The sequence below is a fragment of the Phasianus colchicus genome, chromosome 4 (genome assembly GCF_987193195.1).
Source record: "Phasianus colchicus chromosome 4, bPhaCol1.hap1.1, whole genome shotgun sequence".
Lineage (NCBI taxonomy): Eukaryota > Metazoa > Chordata > Aves > Galliformes > Phasianidae > Phasianus > Phasianus colchicus.
Genome location: NC_143439.1, coordinates 50,908,390 through 50,933,764, shown reverse-complemented (window position 1 = coordinate 50,933,764; position 25,375 = coordinate 50,908,390). Strand labels below are relative to the sequence as shown.

The following is a 25,375-nucleotide window of genomic DNA, read 5'->3' as shown; positions in this document are numbered from 1 at the left end:
TCAATGCAACAAGTAATAGAGTACATAGATGGCTTACTTCCTAGGTGTTTGTTACAAAAATTCATGCTTGATCCTGTGAAGTATTTGCACCTGTCACCATCACAGACATGACATGGGACTGGGTGTACTGTGTATCTGATCAGTATGGTAGCCCTTAGCAAGAAGCAGAGAGAAAGAAGAAAAAAGCTATTGGGAATTTCTATAACCTTTCTTCTTTTTATTAAATATTTATTATTCCACTTTGAAGTTATTCTGTTTAATATCTGAGTGAGCAGTTCAACCAATAACAGAGCAGCTTAATCTCCTGTTCTACAGCAGAAAATGGATTTGCCGTAAGTCAGTTCATTTAAATGATGCTAATTGTTTTAGTGTAGCACATAGTACAAGGGAAGCTGTTTTTGTGGAATTAGGCTTTTATCAACACCTTCAATATATGATTTTTTTCTTTCTCTCTGTTGCTGCCTTTGTATAACCCAGCTTCTTGTCTGGTCAGGTGTGACAAGTATTTCCCATTCCTGTTTTTCTGTTTTCAAAATTGTACAGTGTAAAAATATAAGAAACAACTTGGGTTGGGCTAGATAATGTACTGAAGCCCTAAATATGTTCAGCTCTTGCCAAATACTTTCTCCCTAAGTCTGAACTGAAATTGTTGTTCAAGGATCTCAGTCTCATTATCCTTCAGACCCTGATTTAGAGCTTCCAGACAAATCAGTGTTTTTACTATGTGGCTGTACATTTGGCATTGTTGATTTTAGTTTCCAGCAGTAGTTTCCCCGCAGTTTGCATATTCTCTCCTTAACTAACACTATATATTGCTACTGGTTGTTTTGATGGTGGTTTTGTCTTCTGAAGTCTTTTAGCTTTGAACTGACTTCAATGGTTTTTTGATCAAGGTCCCTTTCCCTGGCATTTCTGCCTGTGATAGGCAGGTGTGTGACACTCCTGCATGCAGCAGGTTCCATAATGCCTCCATAATGTCACTGCCTGAGCCATGTATGGTGTCTGACACTAGGTGTCACACTAAGAAAGTAATTGGCTGTGCCATATTTACTGAGATAATTTTGTTTTTAAAATGCACAGGAAGTTTTTTTTTTTTTCCATCTGTGGAGCCACAGTGGAGACAATTCATCACAGTAGCTGGGAGAATGAAGTGGGAGAAGTAAGCTCACTGTGATCTTGAGACATGATTTTGTAGTTATTGTCATTTTACTCTCTTTCTCTTAAATTGTACTGCTTAGTAATCAGCAATTACACAATCCAGTTTTTAATTAACAGCTGGTAAGACTTTAACACTGGGTTACCAGTGCAAGTTAAACCAATCTAATGGCTAGCAGCCACTGAAATGACCTGCAGCTCTCTTTTCCTTGCATGTTTCTTTCTCTTCCATGTGCCAGTGCTCATGCCTTTCTGAAAACCTGATATTAACCTCTTACATCAGTAAGAATAACCTCCAGGTTTATTGGCATAAGAATCTCAATAGAGGAATGAGAAATGCATTTTCTGCCTCTTCAGTACCTTGAACCAATTTGCTGTGGGATGAGTTAAGTGCAAGGGCAGGCAGAATGGACAAATGTGGAAAGCAGAAGGAATAGGACCTCCCATACCAGCATCAGGAAGCCATTAGGTTGGCCTAGCTATAGCATCAAACTTTAAGCCCAAAGGCTTAAGTGAGGAAAATACCTTCTCAGTCTCTATTTGAAGCTTGTGACTTTTGTTTTTGAAAAGCAGCTTGTGTGCTTGAAAGCTTGTGGGTTTTTTTTCCAACTAAGCTATCTACTAGCTTTAGGAAAGCTACTATCTTCTACAAGCCTTGCTGTCCCATTTGTTTTCTTTATGTTTTATGATGTGGAAGAGGTTGAGATACAAAAAAAAAAAAACTGTTGCAATAGCATATATATCTATTACTATCTCATTAAAAGCTTTTATAAATTCTATAAGGAGTTCTGAAAATGGTTTCACTTCAGAGCTTTAGTTGGAATTATTCATGATTTACAGACTGGATAGCTTAAGTCTCACCAGAATTTTAAATAGAAGGAAGGCAGTTTTCTAGCTGAACAATAATATTCTGCTAAAATTACCAGTAAAGAAAAAAATAATTCAGGCAAGAAAAACAAAACCAACAAGACAAAAGCAAACCACATGCCTACTAAAGCTCTTTAACTTCTGCTATTACAGATGAGTAAATAGGGTCATCTGAGGTGTTTCCAAGTTTACAGTATCAGTTCAGTTATGTTATGAAATAAACAGTGTTCTGTTGCCACCTAAAATGTAGGCTTTTCTCTCATAGCCCCTTGTGTTTTTGTGCATTATGGAATCATGGATAATCACTTTCATTTCCAACACAGCATGTAGTTCTGTGATATTTGTGTGGTATGTGTGTGCATATCTTAACAGTGCTGTGTTGCTTCAGTTGCAGTATTCTGTTTTCATCTGGTGGTTTTGTTGTAGCTAAAGGTAATGTGCCATGCAGCTTAGTTCTGCAAAACCACTTGTAGCTGACCTGAAAGACTTTCTTGTCATTGTAGCGCATGTAAACATGGCCTTGAAAATGCTGTGTGTTATAAGGCTATGGGGATATAAGCTCATCTGCAAAATCATAATTTATGCAAATCCATAAATTGACACAAACTTAAATTTTTGTATAATTACAGATGGTAATGTTTAGTTATCAAGTCAAAATCTGTAAGAAATTTATATCAATGGAAAGAATGGAATTCTCTTGTTGATTTAAAAACTTGTGAGCAGCAGAAATGGAAAGGAATGTGTTACCAAGTATCTTTTACTTAAATTTATCAGCATGGTTAGCAGTTATTTAAGTGAGTCCTGGGAATCTGGGTAAAGAAGTTATTTGAGAATCTATTCATGGTAATGTTTCCATTGAACCAATTAAAATGCCCGGGAGATTGGGATTAGACGGAGCAGTACTTCGCTGTATCTGCATTAGAGCAGACTTCACGGAAGGAAGGACTTACCCAGCAGTGATATACACTGCTGTGGCAGATAACCTAGCATGTCCTTTGCAGTTGTAAGACATGAGATAAAATAGACAAAGGCCGTATTTTCTTTAGACAGGTAAGAGCATTTACGTGCCTTGTCTGTTTGTGTAAAATGTTAGGACCTGATGTCATTTTTTTATATGAGAGTATAAACTACTTGTTTCTGGCACTCTGTTCCTAAGGGAGCATGTTTTCTTTGTATTTTCCTGCAGATACTCCAGTTTTCTTCTATGCCATATTTCAGTAGTGCTACTTCCCATATGGTTTCTGTAGTATATTTATTATTGAACTCGTTGAGCATCTGATGTCCAACCCACATGAAAATCATGAATCATAAATTTAAGCTTTCCTTCTTATTCCATTCCAGATATCTTTTCTACGTCTTTCTTTAATGAGATTTTCGAGAGTAATATTTGTATGACTATATATACACATATATATGTATACATGTATATTTAGATAGGATATAAAATAGAGTATCTGTATTAATGGCTCTATGAAATTATTTATGTAGTCACAGTTCAATTTTAGGTAGAGGGGCAAAGAAGTAATGACCTGTCATTAATACTTTTCCTGGACAGATAATTAAGGTACTCTGTTGTCCTACTGCTGGAAATGATTAGCTTTGAAAGTGATGCAGTGAGTGTGCACTATGCAGGAAACATTTTTCATCTAGAGTTTTTTGTATTGCATTTTAGCTTTATCATTTCTAGTCAGCTAATGTACTGGATGTAGGAGGACAAGTGAATTATTGACCTAGAAAATAAGCAAGTGAGGTAGTTCAATACTTACTCTGATTGCGAGTTATTTTTGGTGATCATTCATGGTACATGAGGATGTTATGCACTGTTAGGAATAACTTTTCACATCATATCATCTAAAGTGCATTTTTGCTGCAGGTCATGGGATAACAGCAGTAAAGGAAAAAGCAGGAACTACCCTAGGAATTCATCATGCAAGTTCAGCATCTTCAGAAGGAGGAGAGCATCCTGTGGCTGAAACATCGCTTACACGTAGGTTTAAATTCACTGAAATCTTTGATACTTTTGACGCTGCCAAATTAATTCAATTCACAGAATTAAGATTTTGATCACAGGATCCCATTTACTGTAACTTGTGACTTTTAGAGGTGAAAAGATGCTCTAGCTTGCTCCCTTTTTGAAAAAAATTCTATTTGTTGTTGTTTGTTAGAAAGAGAAGATTCTCCTGACCAAAGCTCTTCTGATAATATTCCTCCTTCTCCTTCATCTGGATCTCGTGGGATGTTGTCAGCTATCAGTAATGTTGTACAGAACACAGTGAGTTGTTTTAGTGGGCCTCTCTTCTCTAGGGATTTTCCATAATTTTTAGTTCAGTGCAGGTCACATTTAACAATTACTGTTTGTTGGGTTGTAGGTCTTTGTAAAGACAGCTTTCTAATAAGCCTATTTATAGTTATTTCCACTGAAACTGAAATCATTAGCCAATAGAAATTCATTTTCAATGTAGCTGAAAAATTGTGAGCATGGGAATAATGCTAGTAAAAATACACAGGAAAAACAACTGTATTTCTATAGATGTTTCCAGAATAATCACACTAAAATTTTAGAAATCAATAAGGCAGTCTCATTCTGTTCATGGTAGGCTTTGACTCCAAATTTTTCTTGCCTAAAATGTTCCCAAAGATTAGCTGCTGCTTAAGATGAAATGAAAGTGGTGTTCTTAAAATTTTCCATTGTCAACAAGTTTCAGTTCTTCTTGTGTGGGGCTTTTAATTAACTACAAATATTTATGTAGTTTTATTTACTGAAAATGTATTCAGAACATTGTAACATAATTGTATGAGCACAGAAATCCTATTGTTAGCTAGAGCAGAGAAAATCTAGGGAGCTGAATCTCCTAAGATGTTGTCAGTAAATGTAATACTCTTTACAGTTCCTATTAGCATAAAGTGGAAAGGAAATAACCACATTTCATTCTTTTATACAGGGGAAAAGTGTATTATCTGGAGGCTTAGATGCTTTGGAATTTATTGGGAAGACAACCATGAATGTCCTTGCGGAAAGTGATCCTGGATTTAAGAGAACAAAAACACTGATGGCAAGAACAGTTTCTCTGTCTCAGGTTGGATTTATTTTAATACAACACTGTCACTGCAGTTTCACATTCATTTTCCAGAATTTCAGATGCCTCAGGGAGAGGCTTTATTTATTGCAGTAGATATTGGCTAGGCTTATGAAAATAAATATTATACTTTGTATTTGCTCCAGCTTTTTTCTTCACAGATATTACAAAAGGTGATGTATCCTTTCCGCATAATTGTATTCAGTATAGTTGATGAGATAATATATGTGGTAATAAACCATAATGCTCCAGAGAGACAATCAAATTGTTATCATTTTTGTAACAGCTGTAGATAACTGTCTTCCAGCATAAGCATCACTGTATTACTTTACTCGAAAATGAGTAAAAATAGAATATGATGTCTGGTTCATTAGGAATCAAAGCTGCAAAAAGGGGCATCTTATGTCCAAGTAAACTAAAGGTACCCTTGGAGAGGAGTCATGTTATGATTTGTATCTTTAAAGATTAGAGACATGGTAGTAGAACAGCAGTACATGTGCTACCGGTACAAAACCATTTTAGCTCTCCTGAGGGGAAGAAAGCTACAGAAATCAATGCACATGGAAAAGAAACTTTGATTTTTACATTCACTCCCTTGTAGAGAGTGGTAAAGGATTCTTCTTTTAATGAGATGTTTCATCTTTAGTATTGGGCATTTTAAGTTGAAACAGACTTACTGTCATAGCGGGCCAAAAACAAGTAATTCTTGTAGCGAATGTGAATGTAGTTACGTGTATGACATAAATCTGTTGCAGCAGCATTCTTTTGAAGTTAGCACTGATAAAGGGAAAATACACATAGGCATAACTGCAATCTCAGTATCACACTGAAGTCTGTTGTGGTGCAGTTCTGGATGTGTATGTCTAATTAAGTACTTGTAGCCATTGTGCTCAAGCTTAAGTTTGAAGAGTGTATTTTGTGGAAGGCATCCAAAAGCACTTCGCTGTAATGGCACTAGATCTGCAGTAATGAAAGTGGTTCCTATGAAGACTGAAAACTTTGATCTATCTGGGAAAAGCTATCTAGGTTGTAGCATTCACATATTTAAACACAAAGCTGTTTATACAGGCGTATTTGATACCATATATGAAATGCTGGCTGTTTCTAACGCAATAGGTTTTGTTGTTGACTTTTCTTTAATTTCAATGTTCCAAATATTTTTAAACACATGAAAATGAAAGAGACAAGTAGGGTCGTAAAGTAACTCCAAAATCAAGTATGAAGAATGATTAAAATAAGTCTGATACTGTCTGTACACGACAAATCTTTCAGAAGCAAAACAATTTGACATTTTAAATGAATGAGCCCTAGCCACTCCTGATGCTTTGTAATTTGTTAGTCAGTACAGGTAGAGCAGACTAAATTGGGTTTAGCTTTAAACTGGCCTATAAGCAGTTTAAGCCATTCTGCAGACTATACAGGCAGCCTAATAAAGGTACACATGTAGGCTTAAAGTGAGCCTTTGAGAATACTTTCCTAAATAATATGCATATATCCACCCATAAAATCTGATACAGAAAGTGCTACATACTGATTTTCATGGTTTTCATAACATGGTGCTTCATTATAGGTGTTCTGTACATAAAACATACAATGTGTGATTAACTTTTTCATGGTGGAGACTGAAAAATCTCCTCAGTCTTTTGTCATAGAAATTTTGAATGATACAACAGTAAGTGGTGTGAATTTACCTATATACAGGTTTATAGGTGATTTAAGATGGAGTTGAGCTGTACTGAAGGACTTTACAGTGGCAAATTCATACAAGAGACCACGCTTTCCTGGAAGGTCTGCTTTATAAGAAAATCAGTCCAAAATATCTCCAAGTATATGCAGTATAGTTCTGCCCCATCCTTGGAAACAACGTGCCTAATTAGGTCTCTCTTGTCAGTCTTGCTGTCACAAAAACAATTTTAGTATCTACTAAAAATCTTTTATGTACATAGGAAATATTTATGTAGATACACTTTTTTTTATGCAGACAGGTAGGTAGGCCTTGAAATAATATTCTTTACATTTTGTGGTCTGTGGAATGGATTGCAGTAGTCTTTAAGGTTGCATATGAAATATTTTTTAGTTTTCTTCCATTGTAGATACATTTATGAGATGGTATTCATAGCAGACATTGCTTTTGAAGACACAAAGATTATTTGTTTGCTCATTGTTGTTTTTTTTTAAAAAAAAAGGCTAGCAATTACTACTGGGGGGGAAAAACACACTTATAATGCTACATAAATATTTTATTAGACTTGTTTATAAAAAAAGGTTGGGTATTTCTGCAGGTGTGATATAGTCCCAAATTTTATTACTACTTTCCAAACAAGCGGAAGCAGAATGTAATAAAATCTGTCATAGCTACAGTGCCACCAATAAAAACAACAGGAATGATGTGTATTTTTGCAGCTGCTGCGAGAAGCTAAAGAAAAAGAGAAACAGAGACGGGCCCAGCAAGTTACAGTTGAAAGAACAGCACACTATGGACTGCTTTTTGATGAGTTCCAGGGCTTGTCTCATCTAGAAGCTCTAGAAATCTTGTCAAATGAAAGTGAAAACCAGGTACAGTATGCCGACTGGATAAATCACAATAACTGGTACAAAACTTTCTTTACTTTCATTTTGCTGTGCAGTTGCATGTGAAATGAACAGTAATAAGTTTTCCATCAGCTTCAGAGAAAGCTGGTTTGGTCTCAGGGGCCAGCCAGTTTGTATCTTCAGGAAATTATTTCAATACACTTAGAATTTAACTCAAAGATTAGCTCAAAAGAAACAGCTTCACAACTGAAAATTATTTCTGTTGATCATATAGCAGATATCTTTTAGCTTGTGATGCTATGCAGGCAGATGTCTTTCCAGAATTTCAAGGGGGCTCAAGTCTTTTGTTTTTGTATCAGGCATCGATATTTACATTCAGGAATTTCAGACATACTGCAGCTGGAGGATAGCGAGTTAAAATGAATTCCAGATTAGTTATTCAATTCCTAAGTTGTCTTTCTGTTTCAGTTTAAGCTTACATAGGACTACCTCAAGACTAATTCCATTACTGGGAGTATTCAAATGCTGCATGTCTCTCCAAAAAACATCCTGAAGTTACTCACACCTGTCTGATACAGGGTTGCTTTTTAATTTCAGTTGTCGAGTTATTTGTGCTGCTACTAGATCACTGACCGTAGAGTAATAGAACTGCTGTAGATTCCCATCGGTGGAATTTTATACTGAAACATTTTTCTGAATTTATTTCTTAAAATGTTTTCTTTTGTTTTATTTTTGTAGTCAGCACTCCTTGCTCTCTGGGTGGTTTTTAATTCAAAAAACACAGATAATAGAAGCTCATTTTAATAGAAGCCAGGTATATACTGTCCACTTTTTTTTTGTTTTCTACAGTTATGTCTGAAAACAACATTATAAATTCAAAGCCCCTATGTAAGGTTCAAGAGCCTTCTTTTAAAAATGAACAAAACCAAAACATCTTACAAAACAGGAAAGTAATATATAGTAAACAAGTTCAGGCCAATGGATCTGTCAACACTTTTACTGTGAGATACCCCTGGGTAATACTTGCATAACTTATAACCATGGGGTTTCTGATTGCTACATGTTGTGTCTTAGATAACTCCTAGATAACTTGTTCACTGTCCTGCTTTTTTCCTCTATCTGAAAGAGGATATAAGCACACAAGACTGAATGCAACTGCCTGGGTCAACAAGTCCAATTGCCTGATATATATTCCAGAAGGCTCAGAGAACGTATTCCAAGTACACCACACTACACATCCCCAGAACCTATAGTATTGAGACCCAAGTTAGCAGCCTGAAAGCCACACTCTGGGCCACAGGAGGAATGCAAGGGAGACGATGCATTTTTTGACTCGCCAGTCACAAGTAGAGAGTAGCATCATGAGATTAATACATTAGTGCAATGCATACAGTGATTAAAATAATGTTTCCATCTCTCCTGGGTGTTCTATTACATTACATATGCAGGGAGCTGCACGCATCTGAGATACCTATGGATATCTCAAAAGATCTCTCAATACATTCTTCAGAATAGGTTTATCAGTACACTGTCAATAAATTTTGGTGGGATTCTGAGGGAAGAAAAACAGGTATTTTTTTCCAGCTCTTCCCATGGTTGTTCCAACTAGGCATGAATTGTCTGTGCTCTTCTTGCCAACAGTCTTTACACCAAACAATCTCAAATGTATTACAGCTTGCAATTAAACCACAGTTTTATAATTCAGAGTAACTGCTCTGCTTGAAAGTAGAGACCTGATGGTTTTGCAAGGCTTGTTTAATTTTCGTGATGATCATCAGTTTTTTTATGAGAACTAAAAATATACCTATGTATTTTGGAACGTTAGAGGTATTTGGATTTAATGGAAGTTTCCACTAAACCTGTTTTGGCATCAGATTCAAAATTATCATTTTAAGAAAGGCCCTGTTTCATTTAGGGATGCTCATCCTTTCTTTTACAGATTCAGTCATATTTGGAAACACTTGATGGAGAACAATTGGAGGTTGTGAAAAATGATTTAATTGCTATAAAGGAGATTTTTCTTCCAATGGAATCGGATGATGAAGTGGTACAGGCACAGAAAGGTAATTAGAAATGCAGAGAACTAACCATATAAACAATTATTGCTTCTGTATAAAGTCATTTTAAAAATTGCAATCCAAACTAATGTCTGTTATCTCAATACTCCTCATGAGAAAGTCACTAAAATGAATACTCTTGATGTTCTGGAAGTTGGAAGAATACTTAATATTGGATTTATGTTGTGATTGAAGTGTGAGGTAAAGAAAATACAAGGTAAGAATGTATTATACTATTTTGCCATATCATCATTGAAAACAGAAATAAAAAGGGAAAATAATCTGAGGCTTTCTTATGGAGTCTGTTTGTAAAACTGTTAATCAGAAAGGTTAGGATCGTTTAGCAATGCTTTTCCATTCAGCAATTTCATCCTGGCTTTGCACCCTTGCTTGCTAGGTAGGGAAAGGATTAGAATCTAATTAAGGGGACCTAGAAAAGCTGAACATTCTGAAGGAAAAGTGCTTTGAAACAGTGTGGCAAAGCTACCTTCTAGATATTGCTTGGCAAGATGTGGCATATAGAGCATTAGAAACAAGTTAATAAGCAGGAGCATGCCTTAAATATCACTGTGCACAACATTGAACCATCTGGGACTAACATGGTAATCCATAGAACAGCTCACAAAATTGATGGTAAAACATGTGGATCATCTGGCTAGTGGCAATATAAGTGTCTTAAGCAGGTCAGGACTTCAGGCATTCCCCAGAATAGGCTGAGATCAGGAAAAGTTACCACAATTTGTGTCTCCAGGCCTGTGAGATCCATACCTAACATATTCTAGCAAATAAAAAGAATCCCCTTGACTGATGCCATTAAACACTATATTCAGAATCTTTAAAAGATATTTCTTCACATCTTTATGATCTTCTCACAGATGCTTTGCTCATAAATCTACATTCTGCAAGATGGTGAGGTGTCACTTCTCTGCCCTTCAGAAAAGGCAGAGAAACTGTGTTTACATCCACATACTTCAACTGAAAGATCTTTTCCAGACTGCATTCTTTCTAGCAGTGCTTATGCACTATGAGCAATGTCTCTCACAGGTGGACTATTGCTTCTCAGAGGAGCAGCAGGCGTTCAGTGTGATGTCTTAGTATGGATGAGTTTTGTGCTGTTTTAGAGCAAGGATTCATGACGTGTTATGCCTTAACTTCTGTGGGAAATAGCTTCTTGCTGTGAAACCAGACCCCATGAAAAGCTTTGTTTCTTGCATGAAGCGGTATTTACTCTGGTGGTTAGATGTTCTGGTGGTTGGTTGGTTGGTTGTTTTTTTTTTTTTTGTGAAACAAATCTGCTTTAGCACTCTGCTTGAAACATTAACTGCCTTCTTAAACCTTCTTAAACATGCTGGCACCAAGGCAATGAGCACCTTAAGAAAAAAAAAGAACAAAATCAGAGTGCTGCAGGTTGTCTGCACAAACATCATCTCTCTGGGACAGCAGGAATGCTAACTGCACCCTGTCCACCACCTTGCGGTGAGATGTGTGTTAGTTCAGGTGCAATTCAAAATGATGCTTGTCCTTCTATGCAGCCAGACTCCATATTTATTCGTACTTGAACTACAGATAAATTTCATCTATTGCTGTTAAGTTGAATGACTTTTAGTTCCACTGGAGGACACAAAAAAATAAAGAAGTTAATCACCCTTTGGCATTGCATTCTTCAGTCTCCTGACTGGAGATTGTGACATTTCTTCGGCCTCATCTCTAACCCAGAGTACATGCAGCACTGCAGAGAGAGCGCTCTGAACTCCATGCAGTGCTTTGACATGACCCCTTGAGGCAATGTCCCAGTCTGGGTCCTAGTCACAAAAATGTGTTATCTTCATTAAAATCTGTCAGAGGGAGTGAAGGCTTCTTAGGAGCTTCATAAAACATCCTGAGTCAGGGAAAACAGACCTTTTATTGAGTTGCAAGTGTATAGCATCTGCAGTGTTTTTTATCAAGAACAGCAGATGCAAAAAAACCTCAAAAACTTGAGGGCTTCTATGAATAGACCCTTACATGACAGCTGTTAGGAGAAATTTTAAACATCATTTGGCATCCAGCATAGGTAAAAGTACAGTTTAACAACAGGTTGGTTGGTCAGGATTAAAGGCAGCTTGCCTCTTGCTCTAAACAGGAGGCTCCATTCTAGTTTGTGCTAAGCAAGGTCCTATTAAGCACATAATAGATTTTATGCTTACAAAATCAAGTCTGCAAGCCATATATTCATTTAATGGCATATTTTTATTACAAAAGTATGTAGTTTTGCTTAAACTTGGTCATCTAGTAAGAGGGAGGAGCAGACTGTGTTAAAACTTAGGAAAGAATTTTGAGTTTAGTCCTCCTTGCTAGTTAGCTTAAAGCAGTGACAAACTTACCTTTCATAGGTTTTTCCATGCTTCTATGCTTGATAAAACTTGTAGGTTTTTTCCTTTATATGGTGAAGCCACACTCTTGCGGAAGCCAGAGAATATCTATTGGTGTCTGAAGATGTTAAAACTTAGCTAGGAACTGAGCAATATTTTACAAACAAGTTAATTACCACTTCTTGACTAATTTTTTGCCAGCTTCTTGTAATCAAGGTCATGTTATTTATGTGGTGTCATTTACCATGCTATATACGTGCGTGTGTGTGTGTATGTGTGTGTATGTGTATATATATATATATATATATATATAATAGGTTGAGGGGAAAGTCAGTGTCTTGTATTTGAGTATCTGAAGAAGAGTGGCCATTGGTTTTATGTGAGCTCTTAAGATTTTGTTCAGAGATGTTAGTGTGGCTTTCAGTTTCTAAATTAAACACTTTCAGTCCAACACAAGGAGAAATCACTGCAGTGATCCTTGGAGGGCTGCTTTGGGAAAGGAGTGGGGCTGGACTTTGTTCTTGACTTTAAAACTTTAAAACTGGGGTTTGATGTTTTTTATATCTGTGCTAAGCTCAGTGAGAGGTAGAAAATCAACAGGAAAAGAAAGGAAAAGAATATTTTTTGATATCAGTAGGAGAAAGCCCTTGTTTTTCTGATGTTTTCCTTGCACTGTGATTGTGCAGCCCTTTCATGAGATTTTCACTGCAGCATTTTTTCCTTTTCAGCTGTTCATGAAATAATGAGAGAAGCAGCTTTGCCTACATTTGGAAAGCCATTAACAGCAAAGATTTCATGTGCAAGCACATGAGGTTAAGGGAGGAAATTATTGAGATGAATATGCCAGTTATCAACAACTTTGCCAACTCTGCAGTGATCTGGTGAACTGCCTGTCTGTTTTCATTGCGCTGCAGTTTATAGAACAATTTGGCATTGTCTTAAAAACAAGTGAATTCAGTGTGTCTAAAACAGAAACAAAGAAAGGACAAAGCAAGACATGAAACTTAATTTTTGAAGTAGCTGGACTTTTATCAGGCTCACTTGGGGGACTTTTTTTTTTTTTTTAGTTATTAAGCTAAAAAAATGGATTTTGCATATTCCACAAGGAAATGTTAATGAAGATTCCAAACTCAGTCAGTGTAGCTTAACAGAGGAACCTTATTTACCAACTTCTAGGAGCCTGGAACATGCTAGTCAGTGGCAACTGCAGGTGGTCAAAAGGATGTATATAACATAGGCAAAGTTCAAATACCAGTGGTATTTACCTTGTGCAATAAAGATCCAGGTGTAAAACTCATTTCTCAAAAAAAAAAAAAATTCTTCATTTAAGCAAAACTCAATCTTGAAGTCTAAAGAAAACATATTTCTTAGCTGCGTTTTGCAGATAGAATAATTGAGAACATATTTTTCAGTGTTTCATCTGAGACTGACTGTATCAGTATCTGGCCCTAATGCAGTTTTTATTCCTTGGCTTAAAAGATTGGTATCTCTTCTTTGGCTACTTGCTGGGTTGTGCATTTTCATCAGGTAACTAGGAAGCATGCAACTTCTTGCTTACCTGTCTTAGAGAAATATAGCAGAATTTAAAATGAAGTAGAAAGAATAGTCAGTGTCAAGCGAGGACATCTGACTGTATAGCTATGTCTTGCTTTCTCTCCTCTTTGAGCATCTCCCCTTTCCTTATATCATTGTTACCAGTCTTCAAGTTCTAGAGTGTTTGCAGAACCTTTTTGACTAGATTGTGTCAAATATTAATGATAACAAAAAGTGTTTTTCTCTTGCAGCAGATATGGGAGAAGAGTTTGTCAGCATGCTCACCGAGCTGCTATTTGAATTACATGTGGCTGCAACTCCTGACAAACTGAACAAGGTTGGTTCTTGTCAGAGAGCTTGGGCAAGGAGGGATATCTTTGTTCTGGTCTGACACAGAACTGTAGCTAGCTCAGATCAGACAGTTCAGAAGACTGTAGTATGGGAGGTTGGGACTAAAAGTATGAATACTTTCACAGAAGAGCTGAGATTAGTGAGGAATACAGTTGAAATGCCCAACTAGCACAGTAGGCCATGTTAGAAAATCTTGAAGCGGGTAAGTCTCAGCAGAACAGAGATCAGCAGACTTGGTCTTAGGTATGAAGAACAGTGGCAAAGTTCAGGAGGATGTTCCTGAAAGACTTCTCCAGACCTTCTCAGCTAGAAAGGAGCTTTAATCTCATCAAGCTTTAAAGCTCATCAAGCTTTAATCATCTAAAAATATTTTTTTTTTTTTTTTGCTATCAAGCACCTTTAAAGGTAATTCATCTGCTGATCTTAGGCTCAGTTGAATGTTTTTCTCTCTATCTGCATAGATAGTTTACTGATAACCAGTTTAGGCTTAGGTTGTTACATGTTTTAATTCAACTTTATCTTTGAAAAGAGAAATAATAAATTTCTTACTAACTACAAAAGTTGTCTCAGAAGCTTGGATACAACTTTAAGGTTTTTTCCACTTTAATCTACTTTCATGCCTGGGAAGGTAGCAGGAAATATAGGGATTTTTCTAATTATTTTTCTTTTAAGAATTTGGGATGACTCTCTTAACTCTCCAATATTTTTTGCCTTTCTTTATACCAACCTCTTCTTAATTTGAGAAAGTTATTTCCATGTAAATTCCTTTGAACAATCCTCCTTAAGCTGAAATATTAATCATTTTGAAATATTCATAGATATTAACACTAATTCTTTGTGTTGGCTAAGATCTTCATACCTGTACGGGATTGATCCCTGGCTGATCCATCTGTATGTAGCCAGAAATACTTCTCACTACAATTTTTTGAAAACACACTGAACTAAATGCCACCCAGAGGCTTGATATGTTTAAAATCTCTGAATAAAAATAATAAAAATAATAATGCACTGTTAATTAGTACTTAGGAACATTATTTGATATTGCCTATTTTAACTGTACTTTGGGGTTGGGTTCTTTGGCAGGCTAGGATGAAAGCTCATGAGTGGCTGGAAGAAGCCAGTTTATCCACCTCAGCAGACATAGAAGAGAAACTAAAAGAAAAACCTGGAGAACCCGATGAAGAAAAGACTGAAAAAGGAAAAGACAAAAGTGACAGTGATAAATCAGAATTAAATAAAAGCAAAACTGTGGAGGTAAAATACCTTTGGAGAATAAGTTTAATTAAGCAAATGAGATTACTTCTTTATGTATTGGTACTACATGTTGTTCTTGTTTGTTAAACTCGTTGAATTATTGAGAAAAATTAATACGTAACTGCTCAGTGTAGACCCAACAGGAAATTAACTTACAGAAATATTTTTACTGATGGTCTTTTCCCATGAGTAAATATGATGAACAGAGGATTTGGTACTTTTGATATTTTCTTCCTGTCTACATTTGTGTTTGCATGGATATAAACAACATGCAGTGAGCGGAGAGATTCTGTGGTGTAAATCTGAAGAACAGGGAAGGTCGAATGTCTACAGTCCTTAGGAGCTCTTTCTCCCAGCCACAGTACAAAGCAAAAATTCTTCAACTTAAGCTCATATCACAAACAGACCAAACAAGTAATATTTAAGCAATTCATAAGTGCTAATTCTCTTTCTGAAGGATAACACTGAGGGCTAAATGTGTTTTGTTCATTTAGACAGCACTTCTTCTTGAGGTGGTTAATTGTGACTGAATATTTTATGCAAAGTTGCAACGACTTTAAATGTGGTAGGATCTTTGTCAAGATTTTTTAATTAATTGTAACAAAGAAATCATCTGCCATGGTTTCCTTACAGGGGAAAAAGAATCCAAAGAAGGAAATGGAGTTATATCTGTATATATTACAGATTTTTATGCGATTGCAAATTTCCAGTTGGTACCAGCTTGTGAAAAGTTGTGATGCCAGAGTGCTAGATAGATTTTTATTTTTTTATTTTTTTACCATTGCTGATAAGTGCTTTTTTATTGGAAGTTTTATCAACTCCTAATGTGGAAATTCATCTGATGAGTGACTCAATACTTTAGGCTCAATAAAAAAGACATTATGACTTATTCTACGGTAAAGAAATCTTTGTATTTGTTAGGGAAGACTTTAAAAGACCTATTTTAGAAAATCCAAGACCCTGACAAATTTCCTGTCCAAATAAATGAGAGATTTGTTCTTACTAGATTTTCTTGATCACCATGTGGTCTGTATTTTTTTTAATCTGTGGGTATTTCATTTTTCAGTACCATTTCTGAGGATGGCTTTATGGTGTATGTGTGGTGGTATCTCTATCTGGGGACAAGAAGTATTCTATGTTTCAAATTATCACACACACATATATGTATATATATTTATCAGTGCTGCTATTATTGATTATATTACTTTCTATTCTTAATTTAAGGAAATCTACATGCTGTCCATTGAAAGTCTGGCTGAGGTAACTGCTCGCTGTATAGAACAGCTTCATAAAGTAGCAGAATTAATTCTACATGGGCAGGAAGTAGAAAAGACAGCTCAAGATCAAGCAAAAGTACTGACAAAGTAAGTGTTATGTATTTCACATATGATTGTTTGACATTTGCTTGAAAATCATTAAGCTCTGTTGAGCTTTTGACACTTGAAGGTGCGGTATGTTCATGGATCAATAAACAACACTTGGCTTTAGGGGACTTTGTGCTGTATTTCCTCATAGTCAAGTCACGTAGGCTATCTATCAGTGACTTTGTAGTAATACACAACAGAAAATACCTAAGTTTAAGAAGTCAGTTTATGCAGGAGAACTCCGAATTTGGTTTTAAAGCTCTCTGTAGTGATAGATTGTGCTGATTTCGGTGAGTTTTGCTTGCCTCATAAGGATTTCACTCCAAGATGTAAGCACTTGAGTCCTAAGTAAAATATGTCAGCAAGTGTTTGTCTTAAGGGCTAGTAGCCCTAGCAAAGTCCATTTAAATGCTTAAGTCCAAAACTGAGTACTCGAATAAGTGCTTTGCAGAGTTAGAGCAAAAGTATGTTGCACTCCACAGGGTGGGGTTTGATATTATATACTTGTGAATACTTACCAAAACAGTTAAAGATCTAGAATTAGAACTAGGTCTCTTTTTCCTCTTGTACTTTAACCACAAGTATACTTCCTCTTCTGGTACAGAGTAGATGTTTTCTGTGCTTAGATAAGAATCTTCTCACTGTTCTCATTAAAGTTTGATTTATTTCTAACAGTATTTCTGGGAGTTGTGTTGCTGCAACCATCAGAAAAACAACAGTAAAACTAAAAGCTTAGAATTTTAAAAATTGAAACATTATCAAAAAAGAGCAGTGTTTAAGCCAACATCACAACATTTTACTGCTGTAGTCAGCATTGAAATTTTCAGTGGAGGAATATGAAACTCATGTCATGAGCAAAATCTACCCCGAGATATTTTAAAAATTACTACAGGCAAAATTGCTGCAGGAACATTTCTGGCTTCCAAGATGAAGTTGGTGCCTGCAGTAGTCACAGGCTTTTTATCTACTACCAGGAAAAGGTTGTAATTTTGTGTTTGTCTCTCCTTTTTTAAAACAGTTTAACAAGTGCTATGTGCAATGAAGTTTCATCTTTATCAAAGAAGTTTTCTGATTCTTTAACAGCAGCTGGGGTAAGAAAACAACATTTTCTTTACCATTTGAGCTTTCATTAACACAGTTCACTTCTTAAAATAGAAAGTATTACCAGTAAAAAGAGGGCACTTATTTCCTCAGATCAAGAACACAACTTTTTTTTCCTAGCAGGTTCCTAGAAATTTATAAGCCTTGATAGACTGCAGCATGTCCTCTGCCTTCTAAAATTTCTTTCTACTCACTATTCTCCCACTCCCATAAAACAAAATTATCTCAATCTCATAAGAGATTAGATAACTCTCCTTGGACTTCCATCTTAAAAAAAACAGCCTTATATCCCAAGAGAGGCCATTTGGGAACACCCAGTTATCTGTGGCCATCTCTGTAGAAATGTCCTTTCTTTCCCTTTCCCAACCCCGTTGCCTTTGCTTTGCTTTCACTGGCAAAGGGAATGCTGTTATGAAGACAAATGGGCAGGCACTGCAGGGGAGCAGTGGGGGTCTTTTCAGGGCCCATAGTGCAGGCTCTGCCTTACAAGATAAGATATTTTAAAAAGGACTGACATCTGAGTGTTGTAACAGGATCCAGAGGCAAACATCTTGCTGCTGCTGAAACTGTTCATAAAGATCAGAGAAGAATCCTGGCTCTCCTAATTACTCCAGGATAGGGTGAATATACATCAAAGGAAATTTCCACAGCAGTTCCATGAGCTCTTTCAACACATCAGTGATTTAGTTTTTTTTCAGTTATTTGTTGAGAAGATATCTTGGATTGCTTTTGTTCTGAATAATTTACATTCCTTCCCATTACCCTTGAAGAATCTGCTCATTTTGCAATTTGGGATTGTGTTTTATCATATTTTTGTGACACACTTGCAATAAATGCATGCACAAACAAAAATAAATTTCACATGAAATATTAAGCTGGGACAACTCAGAAAATTGGAAACTGAAACTGTCATAAGCGTCACACTAGGTTTTGTGCTCATCAGCTCTCTCACCCAGATTTTAGGACCTAATTGATCTCGTGAATATTTGGATGGACACAGGAAGAAATCAAGAACAAATACACTTCCTGCTGCCAGCATACTCTCTAGAAGAAAGCTTTGTGCTGTCTGGTGATGTTTAAGAACTGTCACATCCCTGCAAGCTTCTAGAGCATGATGTTTTTCTATGATTTGATAGTGAAGCACTGGAACAGGTTACTGAGATTGGTGGATGCCTCATCCCTGGAGACATCCAAAGTCAGGCTGGATGGGGCTCTGAGCACCCTGTTTGAGTTGAAGGTGTCTCTGTTTATTGCAGGGGACTTGGACTAGATGGCTTTTAGGGGTCCTTTCCAACTCAAACAATTCTATGTGGGCCTTCTACTCCCCACTACCAGTCATGGAAGTAAGGAGCACCCATCACACAGGAAGTGCAATAAAATCTGCATCTTCCTTCATGTCCCAGTGGCTTAGTTGTCTCCTTAAGCCGTCAGCAGCACTTGGTTTAACACATTCCAGTATACTGCAAAGTACACTGACTTGTGGGAGACAGAAATAGTTTAGAAAAGAAAACTTTTTTTTTCTAAACATAGTGCTATCGTAATTAGCTATGCCTTTATAATTCAGATATTAGTTGTAGTGCTGTCTGTCATACTCAATAATGCTGCAGTATTTCTAGCAGAGCAGTAATGCAGAATTAAGAAATAGAACCTTCTCTTGCTATGTAATATGTCTTTCAAATTTAAACTTACTGATGCATGCAGTCAATAGTATTTGATACTGCTCTCTATTTGAAACAAAGTTTATTGACAATGAACTACACAGTACCTTCTGTAATGGATTTCCTAATAACTGACAGTAAAATTGCTTTTCTTTTACTTAACCACCTTCCTTTTGTTCTGCAATGTCTGAGCTAAAATGAAGATTCGTCATGTTTCTTTAAGTCTGTAATATGAAAGCCAGAAGGTTGTAAGGGGTCACCCTTCAGTTAAATTAATGGATATTGTATTTCATGTTCCAAGTAAGTCTGCTATTTGGCATCAGAAGAAAGCTAATCTTCCTGGAGTTTAATGTCATTCTAAGAAATACAGTGCAATACATAGAACGGTGAGAAGGAACAAAGGAAAAAACTTTTGTCTTTATGAAAAGCAGAAGAGATGATGACTCTTGGTTTTCTGGGGCTTTGATTCTGTAGCCTCTAGTAACGTCTCTGCTCCATGTACCCATCCTCATTTCTGGCTGGTAATTGAGAAAAATGCTGTGTGTGCTGAGCCAGTCACACGTCTTCACTGGCCAGCCTGTGTTGTCATAGAATCATAGAATCACTCAGGTTGGAAAAGACCTTAAAGATCATCGTGTCCAACCACGACCTAACCATGCTACCCTAACTTTAACAACCCTCTGCTAAATCGTGTCCCTGAGTACCACGTCCAAATGGTTTTTAAACACATCCAGGGATGGTGACTAACCCACTTCCCTGGGGAGCCACTGCACCATCTCCAGGCTGAGGGTCTGCTTCACCTGTTTCTCCTTCTGAAAGGGAACTACTTTGGCCTTTTACTTCCACCTAACCACAGATTTTCAGGAACCATCTAAGAACATCCTTATCCTTCCAAACTTTACTTACCCTTGAAATCAGCCAGTGTCTAAAAAACATTGAGGGGGAGGAAAAGGGCACTGGCAATCAGATGAGAAGACAATGTAATCACACAAATCTCATATCTGTAGGAAACCAAGCAATGTGAAACTCTGCATTACATGAAAAAGTAAAATCCTGTGTCTGTCTCAGTTCATTGTACTCAGTGATAGAAATGTGTGGGGGCTACTGAGGTGTGTATGAAATACAGGCACAGTTAAAGGGAATAATGTGATAAACAATCTGAATAAGAATCAAGGTGAAACAAGACCTTTCAAGAATCCATAAAAGCACCACACAGATACCAATATATTTATGTTAAATGTATTTCTTGTCCTGACATTTCATTATATTTTCTGTTTTACAGAGCAATATGAAGGCAGAGATTCTTAACCCCATCATTGACAGCGTATTATTGGAGGTAAGCTGTCACCTTTCTCACAGTAGGAATGCTCTAGTAAGATTATTTCAAAATGAAACAGTCACACTTATGTCTGAAGACAGAACTCTATATAAAGCAGTGATGATACCATTCTGGCTGCTGAGTACCAGCTCAGAAACCTCTTGTTTTGGTGTTCAGCCTCTCCCACAAATACTGTAGGTAGTAATACTGCATTTGTGAAGGTTCTTAAAAGTGTGTGACTAAAGTGCGACTGACCAGCTTAAGTTCTGCAGCTTATTGGTCAGAGCACAACAGCAAGTTTGCAACGTGCTACTGAGCCCTTCTTTAACTTATGCACAAGTTGCCTGGGCTAGGTCTGCCTTTAACTGCTCTGTTAACAATTTCAAATCTTACAAAGTGTTTCTTGCTTACAGACAGTTTCAGCCTGTGCTTTTCTTTAAAGCTTGGGTTGCAGAAATGCTGCAGAGTTTCTCATCCCCAGGCATTTAGATTTCTCCTAAGATTCACAGTCCAGCTGCACTGATCAGTGCATGGATAACCACATGTCAGACATCAGAATGTTCATGAGTGATTTCTTTTATGATTCATTGTGAGCTATTTTTCACCAGAAAAGCACAGTGAGTAAAATGGCCCTCAGTTTACCATGGAGAGAAGAAGTCAAGTAGGAGTAATATGCTCATAAAGTACTGAAACATGTACTGTCTACAGCCTGAGCTCTCTTCCATCAGCTAATCAGATCACATCTCTTTAAACAAACATACAAACAGTAGTGACTGCAGTTTGCTGTTCTGCATCTAATGGTCACGTTCTTTTTAAAAATGATGAAAAGGTTGTTTTAAAATAAGCAATTTTGCATAATTCAATACCTTTAAGGAAAAAATGAATAAAACTATTAAAGATTACTAGAGATTTCTTATGTTATAGGGTACATTTGCTGTTGCAGCTGACACATCTTTATATGCACCAGGACTTGCAATGTCTGGGAAGGACCAGAATAGTGGAACAAGCTGTTTTGTACTTCTATAACCTCATTAATTATATAGAAGCACCTATTAGTCCTGCCTGAGTTCATTAAGTATTACAAGCTGCTGTGCTGTTCAGTGTTAGAAATTCTGTAAATAATAAGTGGTGTATTTAAATCATTATAATAATTCAAACTTTAATTTCAATGACGCTCCTTCCAGCTATACCAAATTTAAAATTGGTTCATTTGATGGAAGGAAGTTGATTTGTAATTAAAAAGTCAGATCCACTTCTGAATACAATGTCATGTTATTCTACTCACATTACAAACAAAACTCTCCAGGAGTTCAAATTGAGGGAAAATTAGATTTTTATGTAGCAACACAAGCCATTCTTATTTACTGTAAGCCATTGTAATGCATCATTTTTGTTATCTACAGATTCCAAAATCCTGTGGGAATACATATGCTAATAATGCATGATGCAGATCTAACAAAGACACTTTATTCTAAAACTACAGTGTAATTCCTGAAATACATGACAAGTAAACTGATGAACCTCACTTTCTCTCCCCATTAGGGCTGCAACAGTACTACTTACGTTCAGGATGCTTTTCAGCTATTGCTTCCAGTGCTGCAAATTTCACATATCCAGACCAGTTGTTTGAAAACACGAGAGTGATGGTCTCCCAGCAGTTGTCACTTCTGAGCTTAACAGAGGCCACAGACCTAATGCCTTTAATATGTGTGGATGGAAGAGGTGGTATGGAAGATGTCTGGCCTTCAGGAGTCTTGTGAAGACACTCAATGTGGTTTTGCACATGCAATATCAAGCAACATCTTAAAACTCTTTCAGACTTTTAGATTTCAGAAACAGTTAGAAAAGTGAGTCATTTCTTTTCCATCAGAGTATATACCCTTTGCATTAATTTAAATTGGATTAATGATTTATTGGTATTGACGGAAAAGGAGATCCTAATGTTGACCCTTGTGTTTGTACACAAAATATGAAGCAAATTAGAATGCAAGGTTCTTTAAAACATTTCAGCCCAAATAGTAATTTCCTTTGCTTGCTTCCTGTCAGTTAAAAATGTGTATTTCAAAAGGTGCTTTCAGTATTTAAGTTTAGTCAACATGAACAAATTACCATAGTGTTGCGCTTGTTAAATATTATTTACAGTAGTAAATGATAACTTTGTAATAATCTCACCACTTACATAACACTTTGTGTTCAAGGAGTTGCACAGTAATAGGCACTAACTTTGCTGAGTTAAAATTCTGGAGGATATGCATACAGAATTATACTAAAAAGAAATGGGGTGAGGCAGAAATTTTCCCTTTTGATTAATTGACTGTGGTTTACAAAACACCCCCCCAAATAATCTCCTGTCAGATGTGTTAACAGGTTACAATTTGGGGTTCTAATTTGGTGCTTAAATATTATGAACCTTTTTACCAAAAGGAGTTACAAACACTGACAAGACAGAAGTATCGTTTCGGGGCACAACAGTGAAGTTGTGAAGAGGGGTGATGAGACGATTGCTGTGGGTATGTTGGAACAGTCACCCTTTCTTTGAGGCAGTGGTTTGGCATGCAGCTGAGCAGCAGGAATGCTGCAGGATAACACTAACAGCTGTGATACCTTCACATACTCTTAGCTTAAAATCCTGCACTGTGAACCTCAGTGTCTCTCTAGCCCAGTTTACCTCCAAAGACAGGAAGACCCTTCCAATATTTTATGTAGCCTGTTCTCCTGGATTTTTGTTATTACATTTCTCACAGATGTTTTTTTTTCCTCCCGATACACTCATGAATTTTATTGAAATATTTTTTAATTGTAGCTAGCATCTGAATATGTTTAATCATAGGTCCATAGTTCATACGTTGTAAAAAAATAATGGTACGGAAGAAGTAATTTCCTGTTTGTTAGAAAGGAGAAACCATGTATCTGCTTTGCATATGGTGAGTCCACAGAAGTGATGACAGGAAGGTTTGTTTCTGTCTTACGCTGTTGGCCCTGATCTGCAGCTACAGGCACTGCAACTGTAGGGAAGGATGAAGTTTTCACCGCCCCTGCAGTCAGTTTGTTATGCAAAATGTATTTTCTGCTGCTCTGTAATTTTAAAACATCTTTCTGAGAAAGTAGAAAGGGTACATCCTTCAAATCCACTTGCACAGAATGTGCTTTAAAAAGTACCGGGAGCAAAAGCAAGCAAACCCATTGGCAGCTGGAAAGGGAAGGAAAGTTTGACATTCATTGGTATTTATGCCATACTGAACAGCTGACTTCACTACAATGTGGTTTAAAAAAAAAAAAAAGGACACTGGAAAATGTAACTGGTGAGCAGACTCAGCAGCCTGAGGTAGGATACACCTCCCTCCAGTCACGATATCTGTGCTGCTTCCATCTGACATTGCTTTATTTCTGGAAATGTGTTTTCAAATGAAATTTTTTTTTAACTCGATGTTTCTCTGGCCTCTGCACTTTGAGAGGAATAAACTTACTCCTCAATGGTAGTCCTGTCTGGTTGCTGGGAGAAACACGCACGTATGTGACCAGGAGTGACTCCTGTATGCACACAGGCCCAGAACAACTCCTCGGTGTGGATTACTGAAGACCACATGCTTTCTCCATATACTTGACCATGAGCAGTTTTCAGTTCTAAATATCTGGACGCCAATTAAAACAGTAAGAAACTTGTAAAAAGTTCTTTTGTGTAAAGCATTTTTTCCTGTTCTGTGCTGGCAAGCAGAATATGAGACCTGGTTAAAAACTGTTTTATTTTTCAAACAAAGACTGTCAAGAAAGCCTGGTGTTTTCAGCTCTTGATCATTACAACTTGGACTTACTCTTACTTTAATTTGATCATAATCTTTTGTCAGGAAGCCTTGCTGCCCCTGTTGGTGTAGAGCTCCATGGCAGGTACCTGTAAGCACGGTATTACTGCCCATGGAATCATCCAAGGGACGTACCAATAGCTCTTTTATACAGCTCCTGTGTTGAGTTAATGTTTTCTGATAGAAACGATTTTAGTTACTTTTCCTTATGGACCTTTTGTTTTCCTCTGAAATACAGTGCAGAATATATAGTGTTAAACCTGTCAGAAAAATGTGGTAACTAATAGTGGTGCTTTTTAGCGGGGGCTGAACAATACTGTATTAGAAGCCTCAGGGGATAATGTTTAAATGGTTGAGGGACATTCTTAAGACAAAGATTGCTTGTCTGAGCTATTCCTTGTGAGAGGTTTCGCTGTCTTGCTTAAATTATGTATGTATTGAATAAAGTACCTTGCCCTGAAGGAAAAGAAGTTATAAAAATAACGTGTAGCATTGAGTGCTCGCATCCATACAAGATAGGAACAGAAACAGGACACAGTATAAATCTAGGGATACTCCATGTGATCTCAGATTTATCCCGGGAGAACTGTGATGCTGAATCTTTAAATCAATTTTAGGCAAATACTATTTTATTAGAAAAGCACCACATAGATGTAACCAGAATATTTTGTTTATATTGGCTTGTATTTTTCTATCAGTCAATAAATCATTTGAGATACAGAACTGGGACAGCGTACTAAAAAGTGTTATAAAGAATAACATGATGGGAAGCAAACTGAGTGAAGTACTTCTGACTTTGTGATATACCTTTGGATTGATGAATGGGATTTTATTGAGAGCCTGACAGAGACAGACATTGCCATAAGCTTTCATGGGAAATTCTTCCTTCTTTCACCTTTTTCCTAGTCAGTACAGTGAGTGTGCTCTGGCATTTATTGAACTACTGGGTTTTAGGTA

At 36.8% G+C, this 25,375-nt stretch overlaps 1 protein-coding gene across 4 annotated transcripts in view; it reads left to right on the top strand.

The window, feature by feature from the left end:
- Positions 1–24,948, top strand: part of FAM114A1 (family with sequence similarity 114 member A1) — a 32,296-nt gene extending 7,348 nt beyond the window's left edge. For 2 of the 4 annotated variants that reach the window (XM_031588468.2, XM_090139557.1), the window contains exons 4-14: positions 3,896–4,009; positions 4,188–4,294; positions 4,965–5,099; positions 7,503–7,655; positions 9,571–9,694; positions 13,824–13,909; positions 15,007–15,177; positions 16,402–16,541; positions 17,560–17,632; positions 20,583–20,636; positions 22,161–24,948. In XM_031588468.2, the coding sequence (XP_031444328.2) occupies positions 3,896–4,009; positions 4,188–4,294; positions 4,965–5,099; positions 7,503–7,655; positions 9,571–9,694; positions 13,824–13,909; positions 15,007–15,177; positions 16,402–16,541; positions 17,560–17,632; positions 20,583–20,636; positions 22,161–22,262 (1,259 nt within the window). In that variant the 3' untranslated portion in view covers positions 22,263–24,948. The remainder of the gene's footprint in view (positions 1–3,895; positions 4,010–4,187; positions 4,295–4,964; positions 5,100–7,502; positions 7,656–9,570; positions 9,695–13,823; positions 13,910–15,006; positions 15,178–16,401; positions 16,542–17,559; positions 17,633–20,582; positions 20,637–22,160) is intronic. The other 2 variants (XM_031588470.2, XM_031588469.2) reach the window with 2 other exon arrangements.
- Positions 24,949–25,375: the final 427 nt, after the last annotated feature.